The sequence below is a fragment of the Ostreococcus lucimarinus genome, chromosome 8 (genome assembly GCF_000092065.1).
Source record: "Ostreococcus lucimarinus CCE9901 chromosome 8, complete sequence".
Taxonomy (NCBI): domain Eukaryota; kingdom Viridiplantae; phylum Chlorophyta; class Mamiellophyceae; order Mamiellales; family Bathycoccaceae; genus Ostreococcus; species Ostreococcus sp. 'lucimarinus'.
The window spans coordinates 502,501-525,384 of record NC_009362.1 but is presented as its reverse complement, the minus strand read 5'-3'; the positions used below and the strand labels follow the sequence as shown (position 1 = coordinate 525,384).

The 22,884-nt window shown below is 62.6% G+C and overlaps 13 protein-coding genes across 13 annotated transcripts in view; 7 read left to right on the top strand and 6 right to left on the bottom strand.

The window, feature by feature from the left end:
* Nucleotides 1-363: 363 nt before the first annotated feature.
* Nucleotides 364-936, top strand: OSTLU_12826 (predicted protein; the record flags this gene model as incomplete). The annotated part of the gene is made up of 1 exon (XM_001419372.1): nucleotides 364-936. One exon carries the CDS (start codon nucleotides 364-366, stop codon nucleotides 934-936), a length of 573 nt encoding a protein of 190 aa, XP_001419409.1.
* Nucleotides 937-1,057: 121 nt separating this feature from the next.
* OSTLU_88065 (predicted protein) lies at nucleotides 1,058-2,494 on the bottom strand (the record flags this gene model as incomplete). Its single annotated transcript, XM_001419152.1, has 1 exon — nucleotides 1,058-2,494. A coding segment is annotated over one exon (1,437 nt), but the record flags the coding sequence as incomplete, so codon positions are not given.
* Nucleotides 2,495-3,146: 652 nt separating this feature from the next.
* Nucleotides 3,147-5,213, top strand: OSTLU_16531 (predicted protein; the record flags this gene model as incomplete). Its single annotated transcript, XM_001419371.1, has 1 exon — nucleotides 3,147-5,213. One exon carries the CDS (start codon nucleotides 3,147-3,149, stop codon nucleotides 5,211-5,213), a length of 2,067 nt encoding a protein of 688 aa, XP_001419408.1.
* Nucleotides 5,214-5,227: 14 nt separating this feature from the next.
* On the top strand, nucleotides 5,228-5,527 carry OSTLU_93156 (predicted protein; the record flags this gene model as incomplete). The annotated part of the gene is made up of 1 exon (XM_001419370.1): nucleotides 5,228-5,527. One exon carries the CDS (start codon nucleotides 5,228-5,230, stop codon nucleotides 5,525-5,527), a length of 300 nt encoding a protein of 99 aa, XP_001419407.1.
* A 108-nt stretch (nucleotides 5,528-5,635) lies between these two features.
* Nucleotides 5,636-5,902, bottom strand: OSTLU_93155 (predicted protein; the record flags this gene model as incomplete). Its single annotated transcript, XM_001419151.1, has 1 exon — nucleotides 5,636-5,902. A coding segment is annotated over one exon (267 nt), but the record flags the coding sequence as incomplete, so codon positions are not given.
* Nucleotides 5,903-5,975: 73 nt separating this feature from the next.
* Nucleotides 5,976-7,043, bottom strand: OSTLU_16530 (predicted protein; the record flags this gene model as incomplete). Its single annotated transcript, XM_001419150.1, has 1 exon — nucleotides 5,976-7,043. The coding sequence occupies one exon, from the start codon at nucleotides 7,041-7,043 to the stop codon at nucleotides 5,976-5,978; it is 1,068 nt and encodes a 355-aa protein (XP_001419187.1).
* A 562-nt stretch (nucleotides 7,044-7,605) lies between these two features.
* Nucleotides 7,606-8,106, top strand: OSTLU_33181 (predicted protein; the record flags this gene model as incomplete). The annotated part of the gene is made up of 1 exon (XM_001419369.1): nucleotides 7,606-8,106. One exon carries the CDS (start codon nucleotides 7,606-7,608, stop codon nucleotides 8,104-8,106), a length of 501 nt encoding a protein of 166 aa, XP_001419406.1.
* Nucleotides 8,107-8,394: 288 nt separating this feature from the next.
* On the bottom strand, nucleotides 8,395-9,042 carry OSTLU_6509 (predicted protein; the record flags this gene model as incomplete). The annotated part of the gene is made up of 1 exon (XM_001419149.1): nucleotides 8,395-9,042. A coding segment is annotated over one exon (648 nt), but the record flags the coding sequence as incomplete, so codon positions are not given.
* Nucleotides 9,043-12,261: 3,219 nt separating this feature from the next.
* OSTLU_42681 (predicted protein) lies at nucleotides 12,262-13,131 on the bottom strand (the record flags this gene model as incomplete). Its single annotated transcript, XM_001419148.1, has 1 exon — nucleotides 12,262-13,131. A coding segment is annotated over one exon (870 nt), but the record flags the coding sequence as incomplete, so codon positions are not given.
* A 1,385-nt stretch (nucleotides 13,132-14,516) lies between these two features.
* On the top strand, nucleotides 14,517-15,107 carry OSTLU_93153 (predicted protein; the record flags this gene model as incomplete). Its single annotated transcript, XM_001419368.1, has 1 exon — nucleotides 14,517-15,107. A coding segment is annotated over one exon (591 nt), but the record flags the coding sequence as incomplete, so codon positions are not given.
* A 126-nt stretch (nucleotides 15,108-15,233) lies between these two features.
* OSTLU_88061 (predicted protein) lies at nucleotides 15,234-18,044 on the top strand (the record flags this gene model as incomplete). Its single annotated transcript, XM_001419367.1, has 1 exon — nucleotides 15,234-18,044. One exon carries the CDS (start codon nucleotides 15,234-15,236, stop codon nucleotides 18,042-18,044), a length of 2,811 nt encoding a protein of 936 aa, XP_001419404.1.
* Nucleotides 18,045-18,186: 142 nt separating this feature from the next.
* Nucleotides 18,187-19,626, bottom strand: OSTLU_42380 (predicted protein; the record flags this gene model as incomplete). Its single annotated transcript, XM_001419147.1, has 1 exon — nucleotides 18,187-19,626. One exon carries the CDS (start codon nucleotides 19,624-19,626, stop codon nucleotides 18,187-18,189), a length of 1,440 nt encoding a protein of 479 aa, XP_001419184.1.
* Nucleotides 19,627-22,708: 3,082 nt separating this feature from the next.
* OSTLU_33175 (IISP family transporter: preprotein translocase SecY subunit) overlaps nucleotides 22,709-22,884 on the top strand; it is a gene marked incomplete at both ends in the record, with an annotated part of 1,266 nt that continues 1,090 nt past the window's right edge. The window contains one exon of the mRNA XM_001419366.1: nucleotides 22,709-22,884. This exon is cut by the window's right edge and continues 1,090 nt beyond it. Within this exon, the coding sequence (XP_001419403.1) occupies nucleotides 22,709-22,884 (176 nt within the window).

Sequence of the window (22,884 nt, the reverse complement as noted above, 5' to 3'; positions counted from 1 at the left end):
CCTCCCGGCGCCGCGCGCGCCGCCATCGCGCGTCGTGCGTCGCGCGCGCGTCGCGCGCGTCGACGTGTGCGCGCGCGTTCGGTCCCCCGCGCGCGCGATCGATCCTTCGACGCGTCGATCGAACCTCGGCGCGTCGATCGAGTCGCGCGCGCGAACCTCGACGCGTCGATCGACCGAACGAAGATTGAATCGAGATCGAGATCGACGCGGCGCGCGACGCGTCGATCGAACCTCGGCGCGTCGATCGAGTCGCGCGCGCGAACCTCGACGCGTCGATCGACCGAACGAAGATTGAATCGAGAACGAGATCGACGCGGCGCGCGACGCGGCGCGCGACGGCGGAGCGCCGCGCGTCGGGTCGACATGCCCGCCGCCGCGTCGAGGACCGCGCTCGGCGCGGCGTGCTGGACGGCGACGGAGAAGGTGAACGCGGAGCTGTTCGCGCTGACGCACGGGGCGTTCGTGCGACAGATTTTGCGCGATCACGAGGACGACGTGGAGTGCGCGAACGCGGCGCTCGAGCGCGTCGGACGCGCGATGGGGGCGAGGATGGTGGAGGAGTTTTTGTCGAGGACGAACGCGAGCGGAGGGGCGTGCGCGACGTTCGAGGAAGCGATGGAGATGACGACGCGGGTGGGATTGAAGATGTTTTTAAACGTCGACGCGAAGACGAGGGATTGGAGCGAGGAGCGAGACGAGTGCGTGATTGAGATGGAGAGTAATCCGTTGGCGGAGTTTGTGGAGTTGCCGGGGAAATATGGGGATTTGAGTTACTGTAACGCGCTGTGCGGGGCGATTCGCGGGGCGTTGGAGACGGTTCGCGTGCGGACGACGTGCGCGTTCGAGAGCGATCCCTTGAGAGGGGAGGGCGAACGATTCGCGATTCGGGTGAAGCTATTAGAGCTCGTGCCCGAGGAGTATCCTTTCGACGATTGAGAGATGTAATGTATGTAGAGCGCCGACGCGCGTAAGAGAACCGAACGACGACGTCTTCGCGCGAAGAAAAGAGGCTTGTGAAGGTGATGGATCGCTACAATGAATCGCCGCTAAAAATGCTTTAAATAATCCCTAAACGCGTTCTGAGCCATGCTGGGAAGAACATACGAGTAAACCCTTCGCCTTTGACGATCGGGAAGATGATCTTGCACGCGCCGGCTAAAATGTTGCCGCCTTTAAACAAGCGCTCGGGCGTCGGAAGCGGCACCATGAGGCGACCGATGCCGAAGAGCGCGACGCTGAAAAAGTGACTGACCAAATTGAGCGGATTCGGATCAAGACCGCCCAAAAGCGCGATCGGACCTCGGGCGTAGCTACCGCCGAGCTTGAGGTACTCGAAGCACGCCTGACGCATCTCCTCCATGCTCGTGTCCCCGCTCGAGCAAAAGACGGCGTACAACGCGTTCGCCAACGTGTTGATAGTCAGCGCCGGACGCGTGCGATGACGATAAAACTCATCAAGTTTCGCCCCGGTCAGCGCTGCGTCTGAGAAATCGGGTAAAGGCGAGAGCATAGATTTGAAGGTGGCGATGTCGTTGAGCGCCACCGTCATGCCGCCGCCGGTGAGCGGGTGACGCATGTTGAATGCGTCACCCAACATCACGGCACCGGGCGTACGCTGCGGTTTCGCCGCCATCGTTTTATTTGGCATGGATCTAAACTGCCCGTTCTCGACCGCCTTGATTAAGTGCGGCTGGAGTTGCTCCGGAACCTGCGGCACGATTTTCTCGAGCACGTACTTGGCCATCTCGCCTTTGGCCACGCTCGGCATCTTCACCGACGCCGGAATGTCAACCAAACATCGCACTTCGGTCGAGGAGATCGGATAGAACAACACGGGCGACGGGTCGCCTAGCACCACGTGTCCGTGGCTGCCGTTTGGAAGTAAATCGCTCGGCGCGCCTTTTAAAATCACGCCGACAAAGTGGCTCGGATGGTCCGGCGACGCCTGCGGGCTCAGTTTGGAGCGCAGACTGCTAAAGTGGCCGTCGCACACGATCGTAAGCGGCGCAAACACGGTTTTCGTGACGCTGGGCCCGGGTATCACCTGTTGCTTCTTCTCGTCCCAGACGTCGCCGACGGTGTACGACACCCCGCCGACGGTTTCGCCCTCCTTCCAATCGCCACCCTCGCGATTCAACAGCTTCTTCACCGTGCCTTGACGCAATTCGACGCCCTCAACCTTCATCGCCGCCTGGCGAAGCTTTTGTACGAATCGCCCGTTGTGAAAACTGCGCCCCGCGACGTCGTCCGACCGCCCCTCGAGCGGGTACGTCATCGTCGCCACCTCGCCGTTTTTAAACATCGTGTATCCATACACCTTTTGCGCGTCGATCCCCTCCACGCACGACTCCAGCCCAAGCTCCTTGAGCTTCAAGTACCCTCCCGGCTGCAGCAACTCCCCCACGATTCGATCCGGCGTGCTCAAGTCTCGCTCCACGCACAGCACCCTGCGACCCTCGCCGCCGAGCGAATGCGCCAGGCTCGCCCCCGCCACGCCCGCGCCCACGATCACCACGTCCCACGCCCCGTCGTCTTCGTTCGTCGTCCCCGTCGCCGTCGCCGTTCCGTTCGTCCCGTTCGCGGCGACGCGCTTCGCCTCGCGAAAGCTCACCATCGCGTTCGCGCCTTATCGCCGCGCCGCGTCCCGATCGATCCCGCGCCTTCGCCCGTCCTCGCGCGTCCTCGCGCGCGCCTCCCGGTCGTCACCGACGACGCCCGCGTCCTCGAGCGCGCCCTCGCGACGCTCGAGCCTCGCCGTATCGCGCGCGCGCGTCGCGTCGTTCGACGCGTTCGCCTCGGGCGATCGACGCGTCGACGTCGTTCCGCGTCGTCGACGGATTCCGCGCGCGCGTCGTCCCGATCCGCGCGGAGCGCCCGCGATGCGCGCGGAGGGCTCGACCGCGCGCTTCCGCGACGCGCCGCGCGCGCGCGCTCGCGCGTCGAGGTGTGCGGCGCGCGCGCGCGCGGAATCCGTCGACGACGACGCGACTTCGTATGGGCAAACAGTCAGCGGTGCGAACGCGCGCATCGTCGCGCGTCGCGAATCCGCGCGCGCGGCGCGACGCGGCCGCACACGCGCGCGCGACGCGCGTCGACGCGAATCGACGCGTCGCGGAAGCGTCGACGCGCCTCGCGACGACGCCGCGATGCGGTCGATGTTCGACGACGCGCCGGCGACGGCGCGCGGCGGCGGCGCGCGACGACGCGACGGCGACGACGCGACGGCGAGCGACGACGCGACGGCGAGCGACGGCGAAGGCGACGCGCTGAAAATCAACGAAAAGTACGCCGCGCGGTTCGAACACAACGAACGAAGGAAGGAGACGCACCGATTGCAGGCGAAGCTGGAGCGGGAGTACGCGCGGGGCGCGCTGCGCGCGCGCGGCGACGGGAAGAGCGAGAGCGAGACGAGCGGGGAATCGAGCGATGGGACGTCGAGCGATGAGGAAGAGACGCTGGAGCGAGCGCTGGACGGGGCGTTCGCGGAGGCGCTGACGAAGATTCGGAGGAAGGATCCGAGCATTTACGACGCGGAGACGAAGCTGTTCGACGAGGCGAGCGAGGACGAGGACGACGAGGACGGGGGGGGGAAGAAGGAGGCGACGTCGACGAAGAGGACGAAGAAGAAGACGAGGGCGACGTTGCGCGAAGTCGTGGCGACGCAGTTGCTGGAGGGTGGGGCCACCGCGCTCGAGGAGGCGGAGGCGGAGGCGGAGGCGGCGCGCGCGAACGACGAACCGTCGTACGTCGAGGAGCAAGCGGCGCTGAAGCGCGCGTTCAAGGACGCGGCGGCGGGCGGTGACGACGACGAAGACGATGAAGACGAGAGTGGTCTCGTGGTGAAACGGCGCGCGGCGGCGATGACGGCGGCGACGGAAAAGTTGTCTGAATACTTTGACGCGAGACGCGGCGACGCGAACGATTTGAGCGCCGAGGATAAATTCTTGCGAGACTACTTGCTGGAGAAACAGTGGATGAAGGAAGACTCGAAGAAAGATTCCGCGGCGGTGCGGTTTCAAACATTAGGGCCGCCATCGAGCGACGAGGACGACGACGCGGGCGCCGACGACGAGTCGAGCGATTCCGAACTCCTCGATCGCGCCGAGGCGTTCGAGCACAAGTACAACTTTCGATTCGAAGAGCCGGGCGCGGATCGGCTCGTGTCGCACTCGCGTCACATCGAAGGCTTAGTTCGTCGCGAGGATTCGAAGCGCAAGGACAAGCGAAAGAAAGTGCGAGAGCGCAAAGAATCTGAGCGAGCCAAGCTCCTCGCCGAGGTGCGTCGTCTGAAGAATCTCAAGCGCGAAGAAATCGCAAACAAGATGCGTCAAATCTCCGCCGTCGGTGGGTTGAAGGGCGGCGGCGCGAAGGTGGCGGATTTAACTGAAGAATTCGACCCCGAAGCGCACGACCGAGCGATGCGAGAGATGTACGGTGACGAGTATTACGACGCCGCGGGAGAGGACGGCGAAGACGAAGTCTTCGGCGAGCTGGAAAAGCCCGAGTTCGGGGACTTGGAGGAGGAGATGAAGGAACTTTTGAAGGGTGCAGGGAAACCTGACGATGACGATTTAGATGATGACGATCATTTCGACGATGACGACGAACCGGCGCCGGACGAAGAAGAAGAAGAAAACAAATTTAGCAAGCGCGCCGCGAAGAAGTGGCGCAAGGAGCTCGAGGCGAAGATGGACGAGTACTACAAGCTGAACGCCGAAGATTTCATCGGTGAAGCGCCGACGCGCTTCCCGTACAAGGAGGTGGCGCCGAAGATGTTCGGTCTGACCACGCGCGACGTGCTTCTGATGGAAGACAAGCACCTGAACCAAATCGTCGGCTTGAAGAAGCTCGCGCCGTATCGCGACGACGCAAACGACGCCGCCGTGGACGCCAACCAACGCGCGAGAGCGCGTCGCATGGCGAAAGAGTTCTTAGAGAAAGCCAAAGACAAGAAGAATCGTTCGTCGCGACGCAGAAAAGACAAAACCAAGCGCGAGGACGACGACGAAGCTTCGGACGGTTCTGACGACGACGCCAAGGCGCGCGCGCGGTCGTACGCCGACTCGGCGTTCGGCAAAAAGCGTAAATCCGAAGCGCCGCTTCGAAACACCACCGCGGATGACGCATCCACCGGCGTGGGTAAGAACGCTCGGAAAAACGCGAAGAAGCGCGCGAAGCGCAAAGCCAAAGAAATAGCGAGCGCCGCCGTGTAACCGTCGAACCGCACATGTCCGCGCGTCTCGCGTCGCCTTCGGGCGCGCTCGCGCCCCGTCTCCGACAGTCGCCGTCGCGACCCTCACCGGTGACGCATCGCGCGCCTCGCGTCGCGCGCGCCTCGCCGTGGAGCTATCCCGACGGCAGCAACCCACTCGAAGGTTTCTTCGCCTCGTCGAGCCCGATCGACGGCTTGGGCGCGCTCACGGGGTACTGGTACCTCGACGTCTTCGCGGGCATGAACGTCGTCTTGCTGTGCGCGCTCGCGCTGACGATGGACGACGAGACGTTCGATCGGCGCGACGGCGATTGATTACGTGCGGGGCGACGTAACGTGGATGACGAAAACCCGTAACTTCGTCGTGTCCGAGGCGACGCGATCGCTCCTCTTCAAGTTTATCGTCATTCTGCTAAGTGTTCGTCATACTCTGGCGATTAAACACCTAGTAAAGGGGATGTGGTCTAGTGGTATGGTGAGTCTTTCACGCCGACGTGACCTCGCGCATACCCACACCTTGAAAAGTCCTATGTACTGACTGTACGCTCTCGTTCGTTGATCAATAGATTCTCCCTTCGGGTAATACCCAGCGCTGAATAGCGCTTGCTTGAACTTGGGAGAGGCCCCGCGTTCGATTCGCGGCATCCCCCTCAGAATCCAATTTTTTGCGGGGTCGGTTCCCGCCGACACCCATGACCCGCGTTTGCTCGCTTTGTAATACAACCATTCTAACGGAGCGCGCTAAGCGCTAAGCGTCGTCGAGCTAAGCGTCGCGCAGATGGACGCCGCGAAGTCGCTCGCGCGCGGCGACGTACGCCGGCGATTTCGGCGGGCGGCGCTGCGTCGGCGTCGCCGCATTTGCTTCAACCTTGACGTCCTCCTTGACGTCGCGAGGTCTTTGATGCCGCGCCTTGGACGCGGTGGCGAACGTGAAAGGTTCGCTCGTCGTCGTCTCGTGTTTCCACGTCGAGCCGTCGAGGCGATTGGCAAGCGCGTTCTTTTCCTCCCGCTGTTTTCGCGCACTTTGTTGTCGCGCCAGGAACGACTCCAAACCTTTCGGCATCACTCCGCTCGACGACGGCGTCGCCGGCGCTGGAGATGCGGTGGAGCTCTCCGGATCGTCTACTAGAATCGTCGTCGAACGACGCTCTCGCGACGTCTGCCCCGGGGCGCTAATCTTTGGCGCGAACGTACAATCGCGCAAATCATCCTCGACTTTCGCCTCGCGCTCGGCCTCGAGAATCGCTTCTTTACGTTGCGCCCACACGCGCGAACGTTCGACGAAAGATCCAGACTTTTTCTTGTACAAAGACGCCGAGATTTCTCGAGACCGTCTCGAAATGTTCGGCGCAAACGTGCACGATTCCAATTCCTTCAATTCCTCGCGCTCGCGCGTCGGCAACGTCGACGCGCGATCGCTCGCCGCCGGTTTCGCGTCGTTCGTTCGTTGTTTTTCCCGATATTTCTTCGCCAATCGTCGACTCGCCTCGCTAATCTTCGGCGCGAACGACGTCTCCGCCTCCGCCGTCGTCGTTTTCACAGATTTCGCGACGCCGCTCTCTCCGCGATACAGCCTGTCCGACGCCTTCGCGATCGCATCCGCGCTCATCGTTTTCACCGCTCGCACCGGCGTCTCCGCCGCCTTCTCGCGTTTCTCCGTCGCCGCCTTCGCCGCCGCTCGCGAACTCGCCGTCTCGCGCGGCGCCGCCGCCGCCGTCTTCGCCGCCGCGCCGCCGCCGCTCGCGCCGCTCGCCCCCCCTCCCGACTCCCGCTCGAGCCACATCGATCGCACGCGTAACTTCTCCCTCCTGCGCGCGCGAGATCGCGTCATCGCTCGTCAGCGTGGTTGCGCATCCACGCACCATCGCGTCGATCGCATCGCGTCGCATCCTTCGTCGCGTCGCGTCCCTCGTCGCGTCGCGCGTCGCGTCGCGTCGCGTCGCGTCGCCGCGCACATCACTTCGCACGTCACCGCGTCCGGCGCGCCTCGCGTCGACGGCGCCACCGTCGCCATCGCGCGCGTCGGTTAGTTTAAACCACCACCAGACGCGCGCGCGCCGCGTCGCGACGACCGACCGACCGACCGCGCGGTAAAAGATGATGGGCGATTTCGCGCGCGATATGCGTGCGACGACCCATGAAAGGGGCAACATGAAAGACACCACAGTTCGACCGCATCCGCGACCTCTGTCGCGTACGGACGCGTTTAATGACGAATTTACGTATAAAAAAATCGACAACGCAAACCAACTGCTTATAAAACTCACGGAAGTCGAAAGACGAACGCGACTCCGCGTCGCGCGTCGCGCGGTGTCGTCGTCGGTGTTACGGGTCGGCGCGCGCGCGACGACGACGGCCGCACTCGTCGCGGCGACGCGGCGACGCGCGACGCGATGGTGTGCCCCAAGGGCACGCGCACCAAGGGACTGACGAAAAAGTACGCGCACAACGCGCGCGTCGCGGCGCTGAAGAAGCGCGCGCGCACGGAGGCGCATCGACGGAAGGCGGCGTTCGTCGAGGCGGCGCTCGAGCGGCTGGCGGCGCGGGACGCCGCGGAGGGACGCGAAGGGGCGCGCGCGAGCGACGCGGGGGGGACGCCGACGGTGGTGGGGGTGATGCCGGCGCGGGAGACGGCGCGGCGGGCGACGATCGACGCGGAGGCGTACAGGGAGGCGACGCGCGCGGCGTCGAGCGCGGCGGCGGTGGCGAGCACGAGCGGAGGGTTGATCGGGAAGTTGGCGTTCGACGGCGCGAGCGACGTCGCGCTGGAGACGAGAGCGAAAGGGGGGGGCGAACGGGAGGGGGAGGGGCGAGAACCGCGAATCGGGACGGCGGCGCGGAAGAAGAAGAAGAAGAATAAAAAGTTGAACGCGCGCAAGGCGAGGCGGTGTTGACGACGAAGGGCGCGCGCGTTTCGAGAAATGTATCATCGCTACTAGTATCTATCGCTATCGCTACGCGCGCGCTTCGCCGTCGTCGTCGTCGTCGTCGTTTTGTTCGTCCGCGACGACGTCCTTCTCGAGCGCTAAAACGCGACGAATGTGCTCGACGTACGCGTCGATCTCGTCGTCGACGTCGGCGTCGCTCAGCGACGTAAACGTCTCCAGGGCGTCCATCCAACGCTCGGTTTTGAAATATAGAACCCCCATCGTGCGCACGAGGGGTGTTCGCAGCGACTCGTACGGGTTACACGCCATCATGTACTCGGTGATCTGCAGCGCGCGCTCGTAATCTTCGCGAGCGAAGTAAATCGACTTGAGATTCACCAGCATCCTCGTCAGAAACGCCTTTTTACGTATCTTTGTCTCTTGGAGAAACGAGCGCTCGATCTGCACTTTGCCGCCTTCTCCGAACAAGGAATTTTTGCTCAAAATATCCTCGACTTCTTCGATGAATAAGACGTCGCCTTGGTTGAACGGATCCACGAGCACCTCCATGCCTTCAGCCAGCGGTCGACACAGCAAGTGTCCGGGAATCCCGACGTCGACCATGTCGACGCCGACGCGCTTGGCGATTTCCATGTACATCAAACACAGCGTGATGGGAATCCCAACTTTTCGCCTCAGCACGTCGTCGACGCACGAGTTTTCCACCTCGTAATAATTCTCTACGTTGCCCTTGAAGCCTAAATCCGTGGACCACGCCCGGGAAATCGTTTTGATCGTGCGCAACGGGAACCGCGCGTCGACGTCGGCGTCCAATCGACGTCGCACGAGCGCGGCGCACGCGTCGATTTCCCGTCGCACGTCTTCGACGTCGATGTCTGGATTCGCGTGCGCGGCGACGTAGCACGCGCACGCCAGCAAGTCTACGTCGTCCTCGTCCTCTTTATCCATCTCTCGTTCGAACAGCGTCAACCCGCGGCGGCGCTTGGTGAGCTCGGCGAGCGACGCATCGATGGACGTCGCCGACGTCGACGTCGAATCATCGATCGCGCCGTCGCCCGCCGCGAGCCACTGCTCGGCGTCGTCGCGTCCGAAAAAGGATCCCGCGACGGCGTCCCGTTCCCGACGACGATTCCCGCGCCTCGCGTCGCGCGTCGCCCGCGCGCCTCCCGCGCGACGCCTCGAAACGCGCGCGACCGTCCGCGCGCTTCTCGCGACCTCGCGCGACATCTCGCGCGCGTCACTCTGCCGCCGCGCGTTCGCGCCGCCTCGACGCCGCGCGCGTCGCCGCGCTCGCCTCGTCCGTCCCCATCTCGCCTCGCGCGTCTGCGCTCGCGCGCGTCGGCACCGACGGTAACTCTAACGCATCCTCGACCATAGCGCGCGCCTCGTTCGCCTCCGCGTTCATCTCGCGCACCATCGCCTCGTACTCGTCCGCGACGTCCTCGTCCCGCGTCCCGGTCGGCGCGTCCGCGCTCGCCGCCGCCGCCCACGCCCTCGCGCGTTCCGCGTCCTCCATCGCCGCCTCGACGTCACCGCACGCCGCGATGACGTCGCGCATCGCGTCCGCGCCGCTCTTGAGCGCCCGCGCGGTCTCCGCGCTCGCCTGCGCGGCGTCGATCTCCATCAGCGCCGTCGCGACCGTCAGCGTCAGCGCGCTCAATCGCGCGCGCACCGCCTCGCGCGCGCGCTTCGCGCGCAGGTGCGCGCGCGCGACGCTCGGGGAGGACGCGTGCGCGCGCGCGCGCGCGACGTCGCGCGCGATGTCGGCGTCGACGCGGCGCAGGTGGGCGTCGAGTCGGCGCTCGGCGCGCTTGAGGTCGAGCACGGCGACGTCGACGTCGGTGACGGCGACGCCGTCGACGCGCGAGGGGGACGCGCACGCGGCGAGGGACGCGCCCATGGCGCGCGCGACGCGACGCGCCGACGCGCGGAGGTGTGCGGACGGTCGGAGCACGGTCGGTCGGTCGGTCAGTCGGTTGGTTGACATCTTACATTCGCGCTCGCGACGACGCGGCGCGCTCGGACGGTTCACCGCGGATTCACGGCGACGCAGACGCGCTCGAGGGCGCGCGCGTCGAGTCTGGTGGCGTCCACGGCGCGACGCAGCGCGGGAAGGGTGAGGGAGACGTCGGCGGATGAGGCGGGGAGCGCGCGCGCGAGGGCGGCGCGAACGTCGTCGACGACGACGTCGAGCGGACGCGGAGGGAGACGGGGCGGCGCGACGACGTCCGAGGACGGCGTCGGGGGACGAATTGTCGACAGTGCGCTCACCTCGGGTCTCGCGGCGCGCGTCGTCGACGAGGAAAAGCCGGAGACTTTGGCGAGCGACGCCAAGGCTTCGTCGTATTCGGCGTCCGTCGCGACGTACTCGTCGTAGAGCTTGGCGACGCCGAGATGGAACCAACTTTCGAGGGTGTCCACCGCGCTGAATCCCAACGACGCGATCGGTTTGTGTATGTTGGCGTGCGTCACGCGTCGAGGCTTCAAAGCTCTGGCGCACGCGCGAAGATCTTTCACGAACCGATTCGGATTGCCTATTTTACGATCCAACGCCAGTTGAATGAGTTTTCCAGCCTGCTCGGAGCGGTTGAAAAATCGATCGAATCGGTGCGTTTTCAGAAGCTCTTTGACACACTTTGCGATTGCCGCGCGAACGATGGCACGTGCGCGTCTGACACGGATTCGAAGCGCCTCGCACGCGGCTTCGTTCGCCGTTTCCTCGTCCGCGACGACGGCGGGGGACGGCGTCTTCGGCGCGCGCCGCGAGGCAATCCTCTTCGCGTATGCGTGATGCCGCGCTTCGGCGTATGCAGACGCGACGTCGACGGTGGCGATCTCGTACACCGCGCGCTCAACACACTCTTTGACGCGGTCTTCGGAGAACTGAGGTTCGACATCCATCGCCGCGCCGTCGCACTCGAAAAAGTGGAGTACGGCTTCAGGAAGCGTCTCTGTGGGCAAGTTGACGAACGACACGACGTACAGGCCACCATCGCCCGCGCTGGGTGCTGCGTAGCAATCTGCAATAGTGCTCTGCACGAGATCCCAAAGCGCGGTCGTCGTGACGCCGATGACGTCGCCGGAGCCATCGGTGGAAGCCGCTAGCGCCCACAAGTCCAAGTCTGGCATCACGAGCGTCGTTTTCGTTCGCGTCGCTTGCCTTAGAGGCTCGAGTAAGGCAGCCGCCACACCGCGCACGGCGTCGCCATCTCCATGCGATATCAGCGATGCAAGATTGATCAAGTGCGTTGAAGTTCCGCTCAAAGAGTTCAGCACGACGTCTACGATTTCCCGCTGGCCGCAGTCGCTTTCGCCCGCGAGCAAGAGTCGACATCCGCTTCGAACGGAATTATCGTCCCCGGATGCCGACGGATGAGTCAAAGGCACGATATCTCTGTCTTCGATTGAAGCTGAACCGCGTTCAAACGCACCAGCGGCGATGAGAGCGTCTTCGACGACTGTGTCGGCGACGTCGGCGTCGGCGCACGCGCTCGCCGCGGAGAGACACTTGGGCGTCATCGGTGCGCCGCGCTTGAAGCATTCGCTCATCACTTTTCGAACCGAGCCACCAAGGATAGGGACTAAAAAGCTTTCGAGCGGTTTCCCGCGCGGCACGAGCGCCGCAGCGGCGCTTCTCGCCGAACACGCGTTAGACGTGGTGGATAAAGCGTGCGTCCAGTCTCGCGAAGACACAGAAACGCCGTCTCGACGACTGTTGCGATACTTCTCGAGTAAGTCGTTCGCGTCCTCCAACGACTCGCGGACCCGCGTGCGTACCGTTGCTTTTACCGGATGTTTTTCTAAATCGCTCGGTACCACTTCGAGACCGACGTTCGGCCGGAAGAGTTGCATCCAAACGTCCTCGCCGTTGAACAAGTTTGAGTCGTCGTATCGCAATCGGTGACTGACCGTATTCCGGTCGTAGCCGACAATCGTGGCCTCGTGATGAGCGTCTTCTAAGGGCCAGTATACTTTGACTCGCATCGCGAGCGCGTCGAATTGCTTGAGCGCCAAAAAAGCGCCGGCGTGTCCTGATTCGTGCGCCACGCGAGCCTCCTCCAAAGCCGTCTTCGAGCTCTCTGGCGGCGGCAGTCGCGCTTCGAGCTCGACCGCCAAAGAATCGCGCGTTGGATCTCCGCTAAGAAGTGATGGACACGTACGCTTGAGCGCACTCATCAACGCCGCGTTCGCGACCGCGCGCAAGTCAGCACCGGCACAACCCTCCGTGCGGCTCGCGACTGCTTCGAGCGTCTCGCGACTCGGCCGAGGCGTCCAGGCGCGCGTGTGCACGGCTAATATGTCCGCACGCGCTTCAGCGTCTGGAAGACCAAAAAATAGCTCGCGATCGAATCTCCCAGGTCGGCGCAGAGCGGGATCGACGGCGTCGGGACGATTCGTCGATGCGACAACAACAACAGACCCTCGACCAGACAAACCATCCATGAGCGCGAGCAAAGTGGCGACGACTGAGGAGTGAATCTCATCCTGCGCGCCCGAGCCGCCACCACCTCGACGCGCGGGTGCCAAACCATCGATTTCGTCGAAAAATATGATGCTCGGCTGGCGCTTTTCGGCCTCTTCAAACAACAACCGGAGCTTGCGCTCGGCTTCGCCGCTGTACTTGCCCAAACAATCCGCGCCGAGCCGGCTAAAAAAGCTAATCGGTCTCGGTCCTCTCGCCGCGGCGCCGAGCATCGCACGCACAGCGGCTGTTTTTCCCGTTCCTGGAGGTCCGTGCAAAAGCACGCCACGCGCGGCGCCCGCGCCGAGACTTTCAAACATCTCCGGGTACGCGAGCGGCAGGAGCGTCAACTCCTTGAGCGTCTTGACGTGCTCCTCCATGCCTGCGAGAGACTCCCAGCCGGCGGAGTACGTCGACGTACCAAGACCACCACCGATGACGACTCGTGGAATCAATTCCTTGTCCTTGTCCAATCGTCTCGACTCGCGAAGCCTGAAGGCTTCGTCGTCGTCTGCGATGGCGCCGGTGCTCTTCTCCTTCTCCGCGTTCAAACGCACCCCCGCCTCCATCACGGCGCGATAAATCGCTCCTTCGCGCGTGTTCATAAACTTATCGTCCGCCAACTTCACTCGCTTCCTCTTCTTCTGTTTCCTACCTCTACTAATCTCCGCGGTGGCGCGAATCCTATTCAAAATGGGCGTCGCTCCCGGCGCCGCGAGCGGCGGCGCCTCCACCGGCGCCGTCGCCCCATTCGACCCATCTCTCGCGCCGCTCACCCCCCTATCGTTCGATCCATCGCCGTCTCCCGACCCCGCGCCCTTTCCCTGCCCCTCCTCCATCGCGTCCTCCACTCCCGCGTCTTGCCATCGCGCGTCCGCCCGCTCGCTCGCCATCCTTCTCGCGTGTCTCGGACACGCCAGCATAAACTCCCCCTGCACGAACGCGCATCCGTCCGCGTGCGCGCACGCAAAGTGATAGCTCCTCGGACACGCCTCCACCGCGCATCCGATCGCCGCGCCCTTCCCCTTGCACCGCGCGCACGGTATCCTTCGCGCGCGCCGCAGCGCCTCCGCCAGCTTTCGCAGCTTTTCCGTCCTCGCGTCGAAGTACACCTCCGGGCACCACAGCGCGCACGCCTGGTGACAGTACACCGGTCCGCGCGCGCCGCCGCGATCGTCGAGCAGCAGCGGTCCGAGGACGACGTCCGCGTCGAGGGCGTCGTAGCACTTCTTCAAAACCTTTTTCGGTCGCGGGTTTCGCTTCGTCGTCGAGCACAGCGCGCACGGTCGTCCGGAGCGCGCGCGCGACGCGTCTTCGCCGTCGCGCATGCCGTCGGGACGACGCGCGCGTCGGCGCGTGACGCCGGCGCGAGATCGACCCAGCTGTCGGGCGGGGCGGTTCGAATGGCGGTGTATATACGTATACATACTAATTACACATACACTATATGTCCGAAACATGATGTATGTGTATTTAGTAACAATCGATATTTAGTTTTATTGCGCGCACATGGTTTTAACGTGACGCCGTGTGCGTGATTCGCGCCGCGTCGACGCCGACGGCGGCGCGCGCCCCGCACACCGCCGCGATGGCGCGCGGCGCGTCCCCGAAGCGCGCGCGCGCGCGCGACGACGGCGCGACGACGAAGCATCACTACCCTCCCTCCGTCATGGACGCCCGCGCGACGCGCGCGGCGGACGACGACGACGACGAAGCCGGCGACGAAGGCGCGCGCGCGCGCGCGGCGGCGGCGGCGACGACGACGCTGGGCGCGCGCGCCAAGGCGCTGCGCGACGCGAGCGACGGCGAGGCGAGCGGCGATCAGAAGCGACCGCTGGACGGGGCGCTGCGCGACGCGCGACGCGGTGATCGAGGGACGGAGCGAGGGACGAAGGCGAGGGCGGATTCGCTCGCGGCGTTGCTCTCGCAGGCGCTGCGGGCGGACGACGCGGCGTTGATCGAGCGATGCCTGAGCGTGAGCGATCGAACGACGATCGCGAATACGGTGGCGAAGTTGAGCTCGACGCACGCGATGAAGCTGCTGAGCGAATGCGCGGCGAGGGCGCAGGCGAAACCGAACTCGGGGGAGCGGTGCGCGAAGTGGGCGAGGACGATTTTGTTGCACCACGCGGGGTACGCGTCGAGCGCGCCGAAGGCGCGAACGACGCTCATGCGGTTGTCGCAGACGATTGAGAGTCATGTGGCGATGCAAGGACCGCTGCAAGCGCTGTTGGGGCGGTTGGAGTTGGTGTTGCACGCGAGCGCGATGACAAAGGGCGGCGCGGACGACGTCGACGAACTCGCGGACGCCGAAGAGACGTTGACGACGGTGTACGACGAAGCCACGGACGCGGTTGATATTTTACAAGACGTCATGGGACGCGAACGCGCGGGAGCTTCGCAGGACGTCGAGGACGAAGAGGGCGACGAGGACGACGAGAGCGAAGAAGAGGACGAGAGCGAGGACGAGAGCGAGGACGAGAGCGAGGACGACGAAGAGGACGAAGAGGACGAGAGCGAGGAAGAGGGTGATGGTATGGTGTGATGTCGTCTGGCGTCCTCGCCCTCGTCGTTAGTTTGCGTCTTTTAATGATAAAACTTATAGCGTGTATTCGACGTAAGACGCCCCACTTCGCGGCGGCTCGCGCCGACGATCCCCGGCGCATGCGCCATGCGCCCGACGCAGTCCCGCGCGGCGCGGCGTCAAGTCAATAGACCACCGCTTGACGCGCGCGGCGTCGAGACGCTCATTCGCGAGCGCGTCGAGGCGCGCGACGCGGAAAATATTGACAAAAAGTGCGTCGCGCTCAAAGGCTTGCGCTTAGAAAACGCCGATGCGTTGCGCGCGACGCTCATTTCGGCGCATCAACACGGCGTGCACGCGCTCAACTTGTCGTGTTCCTTAGCCTTGCTCACGTTCGAGGATATTGCGCGGGCGTTTAGGAGTGCGAAATCGTTCGGGGCGAGCGAATGGGCGTTGGAGGAACTGTCGCTGGCGGGGACGCCGACGCTCGGCGACGACGACGACGTCGATGAGCACGTCGTTCGACACTTCGTCAGTCAATTGTTGCGCGTAAGGAAGCTCAATCTCGCGAAATGCGCGCTTGCCGGGCGCGTGGTAAAGATTTTAGTGGAGATGCTCGAGGCGCCGCGGAGCGAGAACGAACGGCGATGCGAGAGCTTGAACCTTCGCGATAACGACGTCGACGAGGAGAGCGGCGAGGCGCTGTTGAGGGCGTGCGCGGGGAGTGATGATGTGGTAGAGATTATATTGACGAATAATCATCGCGTGCACGCGGAGACTGTGGCGGCGGTGGCGCTCAAGTGTCGGGAAAACTGGAGAAGGAAACGTGCGGCGGAGGCGACCGCGGCGCTGAGAGACGGCCAGGAGGCCGTCTTGTCATTTCGTAAGATGGGCTTGACGGACGACGACGTCGATGGATGTGTAAACAGAGCGCTCGCATCGTGTATGGGTGTGGTCAAGCTGGACGTTCGCGATAATGCGCTCGGTGAAGACGGCATGGTGGCGCTACGAAACGGCGTCACCGCGTCGCGAGTGACTAGCGTCAACGCGAGCGGGAATCCAGGATTCGGCACGGAGTCGTTCAGAAAGCTCTCTGGGCAGGCTGCGGCGAATTTTATTCGATACGATGAGTGTGATGAAGCGTTAAAGAGTGTTTCTGATCGGCATTTAGGCGACGAAGGAGCCTCGATACTTGCAGCCGCTTTACGCGAGAAGGGCGAGAGCGTGCGTGCAGTGGGCGCGCATCACAACGGTATAGGCTCTCTTGGGTGCGTTCATATAGCAGATGCGTTGCGTGAAACGCACAGTAACCTTCGTGAACTGGCAATGTACGCAAACAATATAGGGATTGAGGGTGCGATGGCGTTGGCGCGATTGGTGGAATCGCACCTTGCGCTCGAAGTCTTGGACGTCGGCGGCAACGGATTCGGGGACGCCGGTTGCGTGGCGATTGCAGTAGCAATGACGCGCTCCTCATCGCGTTCAAAGCTCATTGAACTGCATGTGGATCATAATGGTATTACGGACATTGGCGGTGAGGCGCTTTTACGCGCCCTGGTCGCGCGTCGAGACGCGGGTACACCGTTGCGAACGGTATGGATTCACGGCAACGACATCGACGGCGAATTAGCCGCGCGCATCACGCAGTGTTGTTCAACACACATCAACGTCGATGCCGCGACTGTCGTCGTTCGGGCGCTTGAATCGAGCTCGTGTCCGTCGCCGACGGCAGAAGACATTGACCGAGCCGAGCTCGAAGCCGCCAAGGCGAGTGAACGTCGCGACGACGACTCTTCGCGCTTAGCGAACAGAATCGCAGCGAGAGTCGGCGCGGAGTATAAAGTTCGCTGTGCCTCTCACGCCGCAGCGACGAGAGGGACGGCGGTCATCGCTGGAATTGTCCTGACAGATGTGAAAGAGCTCGAACCGCACGACATCACGGTCGTGTCTCTCGGTGTCGGTACGAAATTCATTCCCTGCGATGTCGCCACGGCGATAGAGCGAGCGAGTAAAGACTGCCTTTGGAACGCGCACGTGCACGACAGTCACGCCGAAGTTCTCGCTCGAAGAGGCTTTCTTCGATTTCTATACAGAGAAATTGAATCGTTCGTTCGCTCCGGGGAATCTTCTTGGCTTGAAATAACCACAAAGGGCGCGGCGACGCTCAAACGCGGTGTTGCTGCTCACTTGTACGTCTCCACGGCGCCCTGCGGGGCGGCAAGCGCGGGGCCAAAGGGTACGGTGACGCACGATTGGGTCGACGACCATAGCGAGGCGTATCAAATGCATGATATACCGTTGAAGAATTCACTCTGGTTTGGCTCGTCCTACAAGGGAAACGATGGCGATGACCAAGGTCAAGTTCCGCCGGGGTGCGTTTTAATCCCAAACGCCGAGCTCGCGTTGGGCGTCGCTGGAAAGTCGTTGTCGTGCAGCGATAAAATTGTTCGATGGCACGCGCTTGGATTACAAGGAGCGTTACTCAGTCATTTTATTGAGCCAGTGCGTCTTTCGTCCGTCGTCATCGGGCGTAAGTTCGATTTCGCGCGCTGCACGTTTGCCACGTGTTGTCGCGGCAGAGCGCTCGCGACGGATGCGCTTCCGCATCCGTGGATGATGTATAGCGGTATCAAACTAGAGAGTGGTGGTGGCGACACCGCAAGTGGTGGTCGAGAACTCGCGGGAGACGGTGATGAAAGCATTTCTTGGTCGTTCGGCGAAGGTACGCCTTCCGCGCACGACGGACGCACCGGTGTCTCCATTGGAGGCGGCGGTGCGATTTCCATTTGCTCTCGAGCGGTGCTTTGGTATCAATTCTCAAACTTAGTCAAAGTCGTGCAAAACACACCTGCGTGCGCACTTCGCGCACCAAATGTGAATGGATGGACGTACGATGAAACCAAGCGAGCGGCAACGTCGTACTCGAGTGCGAGGCGAAAAGTTTTTGCCGAGACGTAGATGAGCACGTCGCATGGCGTGTATAGCTTAGCGTAGCGTGGGATCATGATTAATGAATTCAACTCGGTAGTATTAAATCTAAACCTCCTCTAGTACCTATACATGTTCTCTCTCGCCTCAAATCAAATTGTTTTAACCTCCTCTAGTCGGAATCCCAGGCTTCATCGGCCATCCCCGTCATCGATGAAACGCTAGTTATCGTATTTACGCCTTGGGTGCTGATGTTTTCTTCGTCGTCGCTATCGTCCCAAGCATCCGGAATTACGTCGCGCTCTGCAAGCTTCGGTTGTGAGGTGGACTCCTTCAGCTGCCCTGTCGCCCAAGACACGGGCTTGCCCAAAGCGTTCTGGATGTACGTTTGCCCGATGCCAGTGCCACCAATCTCGTTCGCCGCGCTCATGCCGATGGACGCAAGTCTGTTTGCGGCGTCGGAATCGGTGGCGGACAAGCCGCAGATGAGACCGCTCTCTCGCGCCCACTTCAACCATCCCTTCCAGACGATTTCGTCTTGTTGTAAGGTTTTCATGTGCCCGACGATGATCAGACCCCGCTTCGCTCGCGTGAGCATGACGTTGACGCGACGAGTATCCGCCAAGAAACCGACGTTACCGTTCATGTTCGCTCGAGTACACGAGAACACAATGACTTCCTTTTCACGACCCTGGAAGCCATCGACAGTGGCAACTTCAACCGCTTTCATTGATGTTGGATCGGCGGGTGCATCGAAGCGTGTGCGCTCCGGTGCGTTACCGCGAAGAATCTTCTTGATGGCTCGCGCCTGCGCGCTGTAAGGAGTCACGACGCCAATGTCACCCGGCAACACTTCGTGTTGGCCAGCGAGCTTCTTGACAATGTTCACGACGCGCTGGATTTCGGCAGGGTTGGTTTGCGAAGACCCATCCGAGCGTTCGGCTCCCTCTTCAACGTTGACAAAAGCCATAGGTACGGCGGGAACCGGCCAGTCGAAACCGACGGGCGCTCGCCGCTGACTCGGCGGCGTACCAGACAGAAGCTCGCCTTTGTAAAAAGTCTTCGACGGGAACAACGCGATAGCGGGGTGCATACGGTACTGTACCTTCAGCATGTACGTACGAATGCCCGCACGAATGAAACGCTCGAATAAACTTTCGCCTAGACCAGCCGCCTCCGCTTCACGACTGATGATCGTCGGCGGTAGCTGGTTCTGATCACCAATCAACACCACCTGCTTGCATCCTTTCGTAAGCGGAATCACAGTCGCTGGCTCTGTAGCTTGCGTGGCTTCATCGATCAAACAGGCTTGGAATGAGTATTTTTCCAAGATATCGCTCCCAGCACCGGCGCAAGTAGCACAAATCACCTCCGCCTGACGCAACGCGTTGGTGATGGCGGAGCGCTGCTGCTGCTTGGACCATCGACAGTCTTGATCGATGCCAGCAATACTTTCGATCATGTAAGGCATGAGATCTTGACGAACCGCTTCGGGGCGGCCAATTCTAGCGACACGCACGCCAGCTCTCGCTAAGCCGTCGACCAAGTTATCAACCGCGATGTTCGAGTCAGACGTGCACAAAATCGGCGACGTTCGGCATCTGAGCCACATTTGAACAAGAGCGACTGCGGTGTGCGTCTTACCCGTACCCGGTGGACCTTGAATCAACGTCACACGATTGAAAAGCGCCGCCATGAGAGCATCAATTTGAGATTGGTTCATGTGCTGCATCGCGGGAATATCCTTGGCTTGATCGATCATTTTTTGACGCGTCGCGATGTGCATGTGCTCCGCAAGATTGGCTTCGCACATTTCAGGGATTTCCTTGTGCTTTTCTTTGTTACCGTCCCAGCCAGCGATGAGGGTGTCACGAATGTTGACATCAACACCAGCCTTGGTACTGTTACCTTGTTTCACCTGCATCATGTCTTCCATCGCCTTGAGCTGACGATGGAACGATGTTCTGTTTGCCAGCTTATCGATACGCCAGCCCCCACCGTAGACCGTGGCCGCAGTTTCCGCACCAACGCCCACTAGCTTGACCGTGACTTTGTTCATGCTCGACACCACTTCGGCTTCAAATTCAGTCTCCGCGTGGTATCCACCCGTGCGCGAGCGCGAGTTTTCATCCAAGCCGCGCGAACCCTTGGGGAGCTCGCCCAGCGTCAACGAGCGATCGGTGGCGCCGGTTCTGGACAAAAGAAGCATGTCTCCTTTCAACAACGATCGTGAGAGTTCGATGCCAAGCATGGGAATGTTTAAAACAAGTTGACCCGCCTTGGGAGCGGCACCCTTGGGACCGCCGCCCCTGTCTGGTTCTATAACGACGTCCATCGCCGCCAAACCATTCTCTTGTAAACCAAAGGACGGTGCATTTTCGATGCGATCGAGCGTTTGAAGCGCTTCTTCCAAGAATTCCTGAATCACGAGTCTGGCGAAGTGGAAATGGTACTTAGCGATGGACTTGGATTCGTAGTGGATCATTGGTTCCATGGCATTCAAGATTTCCATGGCGTCGATGGGATTCGCCCGCTGCGGGAACGCCATCAAAATCTCTGTGAATTGTCTCATCGTAATCTTGAACTTTTTCTGCGTAGCGTATGAAGCGACGGCGAACCCGTCCAAGAGCGCTCCGGGAGTTCTGATGCAGTAGTGCAGCAACAAGCGACTCGCGTCGGCGTTCACGAGCCCGGCTTCAGAACGAGTGTGGAAAAGCTCCATCGCCGTCTGGATGTCGTTCTCGTCGAGCGCTTTTCTGATCTCCTTCGTCGTTTTCGCGCCGGGCTGCGCCGCTGCTTGCGCCTTCTTATCTTTTTCGTCGCTCTCGATGGTCAGACTCGACGCCTTCGCCGTCGATGTGTCTGTTCGGCTCTGTTTGTCACCGCCGCGTGCGATGTCGTTTCGTACATCGTTCGAGCTTTTGAACGTGGGAACGCCGCCGTCGCCTCGTCTGTAATCGGGATCATCCCTCGGATTGACGAAATTCTCCTTCTGTTTATTCCTCTTCGAGCCCGACTTATCCTCGACCGCGGATCTCCCTCGCTGACTGGGCGGCACGTACACCCCCACCGGTTTCGCGGGACTCAAAGGCGGTTTTACCGCAGAAATGTGCAAATTTTCTATCGGCGGCGTCGGCGACGCCTTCGTCGCGCTTTCGGCGGCGACTTTGGACTCCGTCGCGGTCCCATCCGTCGAATTCACGCTCACCTTCACCCCTTTTGGCGCGGGAATCGTCTTTGCGACGGGCACAACGGCATCTTGAATCTTATTCGACCCCTCGCGCGCGTTGTGTGTCTCCTTCGTCCCTCCGTTCGCGAGCGGCTTCGCCTTGCTCGTCTTCCCGCTCGCCGCGCTCGCCGGTTGCCCTCGTCCATCCTCCACCCTCTTCGGCACCGGCGCCGCGATCTTCGGCGCGGGAATTTCTTTACTCCCCGTCACTTTCGCTCTCCCATCGCCATCACGCGCGCTCCCATTCGCTCCGTTCCCGCTCGTCGTCGTCCCGCTCGCCGCGACTTTCGGCGTCGGGATCTTCGGCTTCGGCAGCGTCTTCCCCTCGTTCGTCTTCGCGTCCGCTCTGTCCATATACTGACTCTGCGCGTCCGATCCACCATCACTCGTCAGTCTCCCGTCGCCCGGTCCCCCGTCGCGCGCCGTTCCCATCGCGCGCGTCCGATCTTCATCGATCTTCCCCGCGCGTCCCGCGCCGCAGCCGCCATCCCGCATCGCGCGCCGCGCTCGCGCCTCGTCGTCGCCGCCGCCTCGCGCGCGCGCGCGTCGCTCGCGCGCGTCGTTCGCGCGCGCGCGTCTCGCGTCGCGTCGCACCTCGCGCGTCGTCGTCGTCGTCGTCGTCGTCGTCGACGTCGTCGTGTGCGGCGCGCGCGACCCTCGCGCGTGGATCGACCCTCGATCGCGCGCGCGCGCGCGACCCTCGCGTCGAGGTTCGATCGCCGCGCGCGATCGACGCGTCGTCGATCGCGCGATCGCGTCGATCGACGCGCGCGCGCGAGGGTCGCGCGCGCGTCGGACGCGGTCGGTCGCTGATATAGGCATTCGTACGACGATCAATGTCGTATAAAGATGACGTTCTGTGGTATGCGTAGGACGCGGGCGACGGCGTGCGGTCGGTCGCTGATATAGGCATTCGTACGACGATCAATGTCGTATAAAGATGACGTTCTGTGGTATGCGTAGGACGCGGGCGACGGCGTGCGGTCGGTCGCTGATATAGGCATTCGTACGACGATCAATGTCGTATAAAGATGACGTTCTGTGGTATGCGTAGGACGCGGGCGACGGCGTCAGAGCGCGGCGCGCGATGGCGACGACGGCGCGCGCGGCGACGCGCGCGGCGACGATCGCGCGCGGGGACGCTCGCGGACGACGACGACGCGACGCGGGACGGCGCGCGACGGCGAGGCGGGCGCGGCGCGCGCGCGCGGGGGGCGCGGGAGGCGCGGACGGGGCGAAGGCGGGCGGGGCGCGCGCGGAGACGCGCGACGACGACGCGATCGACGACGCGGTGGCGCGCGCGAGGCGGGAGATGTACGATTACGACGACGGGGCGATCGCGATGGACGCGGGGGGGGCGCGGGACGCGGGGGCGGCGCTGGAGCGCGCGGCGCCGGCGCTGCGCGCGCCGATTCGATTGATTCGGAGCGGGATATTTCGGCGCGCGTGCGGGGTGGCGGCGATGATGGTGTTCGTCAGGGCGGGGTTGTTGTTGCCGTCGAGGTTTTACGCGAGCACGGGGGGGTACGAGTCGCCGTTTAGCATGTCGACGTTGATGTCGACGTTCGCGGGGAGCGGGGGCGCGGCGTTGGACGCGATGGCGAACGCGCTCGGAGGGGATAAAACGGCGGCGGTGACGCA